General features: G+C 44.2%; 1 protein-coding gene across 1 annotated transcript in view; it reads left to right on the top strand.

The window, feature by feature from the left end:
- The first annotated feature begins 2119 nt into the window (after positions 1 to 2119).
- DOK6 (docking protein 6) overlaps positions 2120 to 9223 on the top strand; it is a 418569-nt gene continuing 411465 nt past the window's right edge. Inside the window, exon 1 of the mRNA XM_060120964.1 lies at positions 2120 to 2227. Within this exon, the coding sequence (XP_059976947.1) occupies positions 2162 to 2227 (66 nt within the window). The 5' untranslated portion in view covers positions 2120 to 2161. The remainder of the gene's footprint in view (positions 2228 to 9223) is intronic.

The following is a 9223-nucleotide window of genomic DNA, read 5'->3' as shown; positions in this document are numbered from 1 at the left end:
CTTACCTTATCCTTGGGTATGCCTTAAGATTGTTGCTGAGACAAAATTAATCCCTGACTTCAAACAGCTTACAATCAATTTGTGGAAACCGATTATTATATAAAGGATGGTGGAAGTTAGTGGTCAGGGAAATTATTGTGGACACAAAACCTATCTTGAAATTGTGCCTCTGAAACTGAACATCTCTGAGCCTCAGTTTCCTCATCTATTAAATAGCCAATATCCTTGGGTTGCAAAGAGGACTGAATTGAATAATGTATTTAAAGTATCAGCAAATCTAAAACAGTCTTCACATGAAGAAAAGAAATAACAGCCATGTAGTGTACGAAATAGTAACAAATGTGTGGGCTGGACCACATGCTCCACGTATTTGGAGAAGGGGAATCACACCAAGTTAACAGGGAGTTTACGCAAGTTTTCTGCAAGTATCAGAATTTGAACTCATTCTGAGTGGCAGCCTAAGGAATCTTGCCATGTGATTGGATATGTCTGCCCCGGCACCTGGCCCTCTGCATGGCGGATATCCAAACAAATGCTTGCTAAATAAATGAATGGATAGGAATAGTGTGCTGTTCAGCCAGGTTAGAGTTGCCGTTGGGTTATATGGGCTCTGCATAGAGACTCTTGCTAATGATGGGACCAAAATCACCTTTGGGGCGTCCATTTGGTAGGGTGAGGGGCATGCTACTTTATCCTGCAGGTTTTGATATTTTTCTCGCCTCAATCAAGTAGTTTCCTTTCTCTCTTACTATTGTTATGTTCCCAATAGGGCTAAGAAATTTAAACTGAGAACATGGAAAAATACTGCTCACCAAAATAAGCAGAAATAAACACGATCTTTTGAACTCTTACTAAACATAGACTCTATAAAGAAGTCACTTAGAAAATTTTCAATCATTATACATTATTTTTCTTAATTAGAAACATCCTTACTATGTATTAAATATCCTTCCCTATAGCAAAAATCCATATATTGTCCCCAACCAACATTTAATACTCCCTCATTTTTCCTTGAATCTTATCAAACGGATGTAATTTTTAGATTAAATTTTCTTTACAACAGAGAATAGCCTACTTCTAAATGTCACGCGTTCCTACATAAAGGGGTCAGAGTTCTTCATTGTTTTGTTTTTACGAGTGGAACATTTCCATAAATCATTTGCATCCACCGGTAACTGCTATGGTCTGCATTTCCCCAAGAAGATGAAAAGCCACGAGCCACTTTTAGTCATAGTTAACTAACACGCGGGCATAAATCACTCCACTCCAGCGCTCACGGCTTCTTCGGGAGAGGACGTCGGAGACCGGGGCCTCGCCTGATTGCTCCAGTCTTTCCAGCAGCAGAGGGATTAGACACATGCGCACGATTGGTCTCTTTGTGTGCACCGGGAAGGGCTTGGCGTCGATTTACAGTTCCTAACCTAACGGGGCAAAGACCTGGAGCGCGAGGGTGCGCTTAGGAATAAAAATGCACTGTAAAACACGGCCATTGAAATAAACAATTGCCTAGCTCCCGTTGGCCTTCTTCCCTGGGAGGATCCCCACCGCCCTTTCCCCGGTGTCCAGCTTGGGCGCGGAGATTAAGAGCCCGGGAATGAGGAGCCGTGGCCTCAGGAATCCCGCACCCGGGAGAGCGTGGCTGGCACAGGGAGCCGGGTGGGAGCGGGACCCAGGGCGCGGGTGGCGGGAGGAGCTCCCCGCCCGAGTCGCGAGTGATGGGGCGCGTCTTCCGAGTATCTTCTAGCCCAGCCACCCCGCGGGCCAGGGGGAGGGGGCCGGGCGGCGAATCGGCCCGCCCCCCCCGTTCCGCCCCTCCCCCCCGCGCCGGGGAGCCGCGATGGTGCACTCCGGCCAGCTGTGCGCCGCCGAGTGAGGCGCCAGCCCGTGGGTGCTACCGGGGGCGGCGGCTGCGCGGAGGGGGCGCCAGCAGCAGGCGGCGGCGGGGGGCGAAGGTGAGGACCGGAACGCGGAGGGCGGGCGCTGTTCGCGGCGCCGGGCCGCGTTCCCCGTCCGCGGTCACCCTGCCACCCAGCCTGCGTCCCCGGCGGCGGGAGCTCGGGGGCACCGGGCGGCGGCTGGCGGCGGCCGGCTGGATGCGAGACCTGCGCGGACCCCGTGGCGGACGGCAGCTCTCGACTCGGGGAAGCCGAACGCGCTGGCCATGGCCTCCAACTTTAACGACATAGTCAAGCAGGGCTACGTGAAAATCCGCAGCAGGAAGCTGGGGGTGAGTCGCTCGCTAGGCTTTCTCCTTCCCCTGCGCCCGTTTGGCGCAGCTGGCGATGGGGGGCGGGGCGGGGAGAGGTGACCCACTCGGGGGCAGAGGCAAAGAAGGACCCGGCCCTCCCGCGGACGGCCCGCTTGTTGCTCGGCGGGGCTGGGGCCCCGCACCTGCCTCGGGGGGCTCTGCAGACCCGGCTGAGGGCTCCGGGAGCGCCTGGGTCCCCGTCCTCATGTGCGCGGCGCTGGTTTAGACCCAGACTAAGAAGTCTTGTAGGCGAAAGGGATGGTCAGTTCCGAGATGAATGCGCCCCAGAGGGGGTTTATATTCAGAGCAATCCACAATGCTCTGTTCTCAGGAGTGTGTGCCTTCGGGTACAACTGCTCTGTGTGCAGGACGTGGACACGCTCTGGTGTGTGTGTGTGTGCGTTTAGAATCACCATTTTCCCCGCTTCCCCAGCCCGCTTCGAAATTCTCTTTTGATGCCTTGCCTGCGCCCCGCGTCCCTGCCAGCGACTGCCGGCGAGTTTCGTGCTCCCTGAGCAGTTGCCCACCGGCAGGCTCCCTGGCCGCGAGTGCGCCCGGACAGGTGGACCGAAGTCCGCGTGCACGCAGGTGTGTGCTCACGGCCGCTGACACGGGAGCGTTCGCGACAGAAAAGTTTAGGGAGACCTTCTCTTGGTTTTTTGAAATATGCTCTGCCCGACTTGGGAGAGAAATAGTGTAGACCCCCGAGGGTTTAAAACTTCTCCAGTGACCGGATGAGGAGGTAAGAGGAACGCATAGACGGCCCTAGAGGACCTGGGAGGTGGGCTGCAGGGAGTGGGAGGGGAGGGCGGGCACCTGGGCCGAGAGACGCCAGAGTGAGCAGACGTGGGGGGACGGTCGGAGCGACGGGCAGAGGTCCCCGCGGGAGCGCGCGCTGGGGGAGTGGGCACCCGAGGCCGGCCTGGGTGGGCCTGTCCAGAACGCGAGGGAAACTCGATCTGGGGGCCAAAGTGCCCGCTTTCCGGATTCCCTGGACGTCCACCTCACGCTACGGAGCTCCGGAATCCTGGGGCAAAGCGGCCTTGAACGAGAACATTCGCTGCCTTCCCTGCTGAATGGATGAATTACTCTAACTTGGAGAGGGAAAGAGAAGGAGGGAGAACTTCGTTATTCTCATTAAAAAGAAAGAAAGAAAGAAAGAAAGAAAGAGAAAGAAAATAAATGCTAAACGTATCGTTAGAAAACTAAGGTGGGGTAGAGTCCCTAAAAGAGGAAGGATCACCTCGCACCCAGAAGCCGCTTTGCGCGAGTTGGTGGACACAGGTGTTGGGGGAGGAGGGAGGGGACAGGCAGACTTGCCTTTTTGTGCTGCCCCCGTTGGGTTTCACGTTCGAGATGCAGACTGTACCCCAAGGACACACGGGACCCATTCTCCAACTTCAGCAGACCTGTAGAAGTGGGGAGCACAAACCTGGGTGAGGACAAAGCTCCCCTCGCCCCCGCCTGGCGCCTCGGTGCGCCGCTGCGCGCCCCGCCTGGCGAGAGAGGGCAGACGCGGCGTGCAGACCCTTGGCCGGGTTTCAAGGGCCGCTCCTGGGTAGAAGAATGCGCCTCATTCTTTCCCAGGGAGTGAAGGAAGAACCCTCGTGAAAAGCTGCAGTTGTCCGGCAGGCTGATGGCTTCTCGCGGCCCGGACGTATTGCTCAAATCTGTCACCCTGACAGCCATCGGCCAAGACAGGAGGTGCGGAGCTAGGGCTTGGGGGCGCGGAGGGCGGAGAGGGGGGTAAGAACTGTTCCAGGAACTTGACCTTTGAAGCCCTTTGCTCTCCCACGGGATGCTTGCTCATCATTCTCGCTCTTGCGTCTTCTTGAAATCTCAATTGTGTCTGACACTTCACACGCTATAAGCTAATGGATGATTTAAGTCCCCCGGGGAGATGTGCATCTGCTTCCACAGTCACCGTGTACGTGAAAATCAGACTAAGGAACAGAACGCTGAGAACCCCGCCTTGCGCACTTGGCCTTGGAGTCTATAGGATTCCTCCCCCATCAGAGCTTTCCAGGATTTCATATAATTAAAACTGAATTTGCATCTTAATTATAAGATAGGATCCAGGGAAAGAGCACTGAATGTTTCTTGGGTAACTATGGCATTTACAGCCTTTGAAATGCCCTTTTAGAACACCATACACCGTTTCCCCCCTAAAGATGTGTGCAGATGTTTATTTCATTTCCAAAGCATCTCTTTCCACACCCACTGTTTAGAGCTATGCATGTGTAAAGGACAGCCTTCACAGAAAACAATAAAAGCATGTTTACTTAAGAGTTTGATGTTGAAACAGTTTGCATTGTTTTAATATCAAAATATTAAACTAAATTAACCTTGACTATTTTTGAGAATATTATTTATTTTAAAAAACTTTAGCAACTTTTCTATTCAGAATATGCTAGTATTCAGAAGGGTGAATTCCAATGACAGAACTTCACACAGATGATTCTGTGAAGCTTAATAAGTTAAATGGGTCCCGTAAGATAGTAAAACACTAAGTGAATATCATGTGCCTTAAAAATGAAAATGTATAATCATACCCAAAATCATAGTTATAGGAATTAAGCATTAGATGATAGGAATCAGTTATAGGAATTATCTAAGCATAGTTTTCCTAGTTAATAACACATATTCATAATTTTATGGGCTCAGAACTATGAACTTTTCTAAATAAAAGAATACTTTTAACTCAGAGGATACATAATGGTTCTTGTATGGGTTATGTTCAAAATTAAATTTTACAATAAAAATAATTCTAATTAAATATGCACAGATATTTGATTTAGTATGGGTAGAATGCATGCTTTCAAGAACCAAATTTTATAGTATTCTAAGGGAGAAGAAGGCCTGGTTGTGAGGCCAGTTGTATCAGAGATGAAAATGATGACATGAAAATATATTTTGAGATAAAATGTTTAATGTGCCCTTTACTCCTCACAAGTTAGTGCTTATTATTATGCTGAATGAGGGCAGAAAAGCATTTCCTGCCCTCTAGGCAGTGGGGCACCCCTTCCAGAGGTGCTTCCAGGTCAAAGTGTTTGAAAGGGCCCCTGCCCTGTGTCTTTTTACAGAACCTAGTGCTACCTGTTGAGGATAATTCCTTAGCCAAATAGTTGGGTGAAGTAGTAAGTGTTAAACTTTTTTTTTGTTGTTTGCTTTCAAATTTGTCTTGGATCATTAATCAGTTTTTCTTCCATTTAGGAAAATAATTTTGAGAAAAAATAGAATCATCTTCCTGAATTTTACTCTTGTCCTTTAAAAAATATGCTTGTTAAGTCATTATTTATTAATTTATTTTTGGCTGCGTTGGGTCTTCGCTGCAGCACGCGGGCTTTTCTCTAGTTGTGGCGAGTGGGGGCTGCTGCTCTTCATTGCGGTGCGTGGACTTCTCATTGCGGTGACTTCTCATTGCGGAGCACGGGCTCTAGGAGCGCGGGCTTCAGTAGTTGTGGCTCACGGGCTCTAGAGAGCAGGCTCAGTAGTTGTGGCGCAGGGCTTAGTTGCTCCGTGGCATGTGGGATCTTCCCGGACCAGGGATGGAACCTGTGTCCCCAGCATTGACAGGCAGATTCTTAACGACTGCATCACGAGGGAAGTCCCAGTCATTACATTTTTGAAGGTATTAAATCATTAAAAGTATAATGATGACTCTTATAAAGAATCATTTCTTTAAATTCTCTATTAATTTTTCATTATATTACATTACCATTTCTATAAATATATTGTTTTCCTTTTGCAGGATTTAAAAGCGCTTACTGTAGTTTAGTTCTCACCATCTTATCTGTTGCATGATTTATATTATAATTCACAAGATACCATGGTGGCCAGTATTTTTTTTTTTAAGAAAAGAGTACTTAAAAACTCTAATAAATATAAAACAAAGCAAATGCTTTTTGGTCAATATTGTTTATCTCTTAGCCTTTATTATCTATTTTTCTTCTGACCTCTAATAGGTTAAATTTAGTCAGCAAGGCATATATTGCAAAATATCCAACCTGTTCTTGGTTTGCAGATAAACTAAGAACACAATTGCTGAAACTGTTACTAACTTTATATGGGGCTTATTGACTCTATAAATGTAGCAAAAGTAAATGCAGCATTATGCAGTGATATCACCATATCATCACCATCATTGCCACCAGTGTACAAATTCCAGCCTGCAAATAGTCTACAGTAATTCTGCAGTTTGACTGCTTCTAGACTGTCACATCATTGTTTTCAAGGAATTCTATTCAAATACGTCATTGTGAATATTCACAGGCACGTTGTGCATAGACAAGTAGTATTTTATGTAGCTTATTTTGCTAGTTCTTACTCAAAGTTAGGTGAGAGATTGGATTGGTATGTGTGGGTATTGAAGGAGTGTCTCAGGATAGGGTGGTATTACATGTTCAACAAATGGTCAAATCATGGAGCATCTCCTGTTTATCAGGTGGCGTACACTGGGGGTGTGTGTGTGTGTGTGTGTGTGTGTGTGTGTGTGTGTGTGTGTGTGTGTGTGTGTGAATATTCCAGAGTCATGTTGTATTAAGTCAAGGTTGTTAACAGTGGATACCTCCTATATCACCACCGCTCATGGTACACTAGGTCAGTAATAATCACCTTGTCCCCACCTGGCTGTAAGGGAAGCAGGGAAATATAGAGCACAATTGTGGAGTATTTGATGAGCACCAACTTCATGAGCTAATCATCTATTCAGGATTTTCTTTTTTACATAGTCTCCATTTGTTTTAACAATTATTGTGGATTCATCTATCTCATGCCCTCTCTCCCTCCTTGATTAAAACCTTGAGACACCCCCGTACCTGGTTTGCTGATTATTTATCTGCTTCTCGTAAACTCTTCTGAATTTTCCTGTCCTTTTACAAACAGCTTTTATCTGATGATGGAAGAGAGTATTTATGAGAGATGTTTTTGAAAATTTATCCCGTTACAGAATCTCCCTCATTAATATGAATGGGAATTTCTGTGGGTGCATTTGCATCGTTTTTGGTCCATAGAGCATTTGAAAATTTCTCTGGTCTCCCAAATGTCTAGAAACTATTTTGTGAAGAGCGATTATATCATGTATGAAATGCATTACCAATTTGCCAAGAATTAGATACAATAAATGTATTTAAGATAAGTTATATAAATAACAATAATTCTGACCATTCAAAAGTTCAAAAGAACTTTCAGGATCATTACCTCAGATATGAGTTCTCAATTTAAGTATTTAAGATGTAGAAGTTGTATCGGGTGCCTTTAAATCTTTACCCATTTGTGAATATTGTATATCCTGGGCATTTTGCTTTCTGAAATGGATCCATTATATCCATGGTGATTTATCATTTACCTCTTTCTCATTAAATATGGATTTAGAATGTATAAAAATTTTAATTATTTGAGCTCTCTTTCTCTTTCAGATTTTTATTTATGGTGGCTATTATGTATACGTTTAACATGTGTACATACCACTTATTTCTGTATCTATATATATGTCTGCAAAAATCGCTTGTTCTTAGAATTTTAGAGTAGAAAATGGTCTTGTATACCTTCTATTCAATCTCTCTGTACTAATTTATTTGCAACCGTATGTTTGTGTATATGACATTTTAGCTATTCTAAAGAAATTCTATTATCTGAATTAGTGAGACTTTTTCCTTTTTAAAACATCCCTATGTATGCATATGGACATGCCTGAGTTTCTTTGAATTTTCAAAACTTAAAGCCAAAAGCAAAGACAATAAAAGTAAGCCTAACTGTAAAAACCAAAGCCAGACATTTTTGCTGGCTTTGATAGTAAATGATTATGCCCATGCAATACCTGGGGGAAGCCATTAAATCAGGTGTGAGATATAAGAGTTCACATCTCAGTTTTTGACTTGCTAGGTTTACAGATGACTGCTGTCAAGGTGAACTTTAAAAGATGGCATTCCCTCAGGTAACAAAGATTTTACTCAGTACTCAGGGAAATCTTTTAAAGGACGAAAATAGCGTAATCAAACAGTGGTCAACTATCTTTGTAAGTTTTACATTCCCAGTTTCCTTAAAAGTATTTCAGAAGTGCTCGATAATGGTTGACATTGGGGATGAGTATAAAATAACATATGTAGTTGAAATTGGTGTCATTGTTTTGAAGTATTTTTATTCTAATGTGTTGTTCTATTTGGGTCATAATAAGCCATGTGACTACTACTAAGACTATTGAGTATTCCTATCGTTGGTCTGTTTCTGTTTCCATCCACTTCGTTTTAGACACTGTAGAATTTAAAAAGCAAGCAATACAAATAAAAGCTACCTGTATTCCCACCATCTACAGATCATCTCTAGATTTTGTAAATTTTGAAGTGCTGGTTTAAAGGAAAAAGTAATTTCTACCAATTGAGACAAACTGATTAAAATAGAGTATACTATAGTTTCTTTGCCTTCAGTTTATAGCTTTTGCTTCATTTTACTCACGGTATTTTCTTTATTCTTCAAGCTCTGGGTAACTTGTCCAGAGAGGCCAAGAATTCTAGGTAGAGAACATTTTCGTTAACTTTCTGCATAAATCTCCATTAGTTTTTTTTTTTTAACATCTTTATTGGAGTATAATTGCTTTACAATGGTGGCCATTAGTTTTTATTTTAAGATACAGAGCAGGATTATCTTCTGAGTAATTCATTTTTACATTATAACACTATTTCCCACTGAGAATATTGCACCTGTCAGTCAAACTGGATGGAATAAGGAATGATATTTTGTTATGAGCAGAGAACAGCAATTCATTTAATAAGGAAAACTATTTTCATGTTATTTGAAATGAATGGTGGTTGTAATCTTTGAACATGTGCAAAGTGCTTTGCCTGCAGTTTTACTGACTCCATTGCATAAAGCTTGGCTTAACAGTAAAATGACTTGGAGGACAAATACAGTGAAGTTTGAGACTTTTTAAAAAAATTGATACAGTGAAGTTTGAGACTTTTTTTAAAAAATTGATTA

The sequence above is a fragment of the Lagenorhynchus albirostris genome, chromosome 14, assembly GCF_949774975.1.
Source record: "Lagenorhynchus albirostris chromosome 14, mLagAlb1.1, whole genome shotgun sequence".
Taxonomy (NCBI): Eukaryota; Metazoa; Chordata; class Mammalia; order Artiodactyla; family Delphinidae; genus Lagenorhynchus; species Lagenorhynchus albirostris.
The sequence above is the reverse complement of the archived record's forward strand: the minus strand, read 5'-3'. Positions and strand labels throughout refer to the sequence as shown.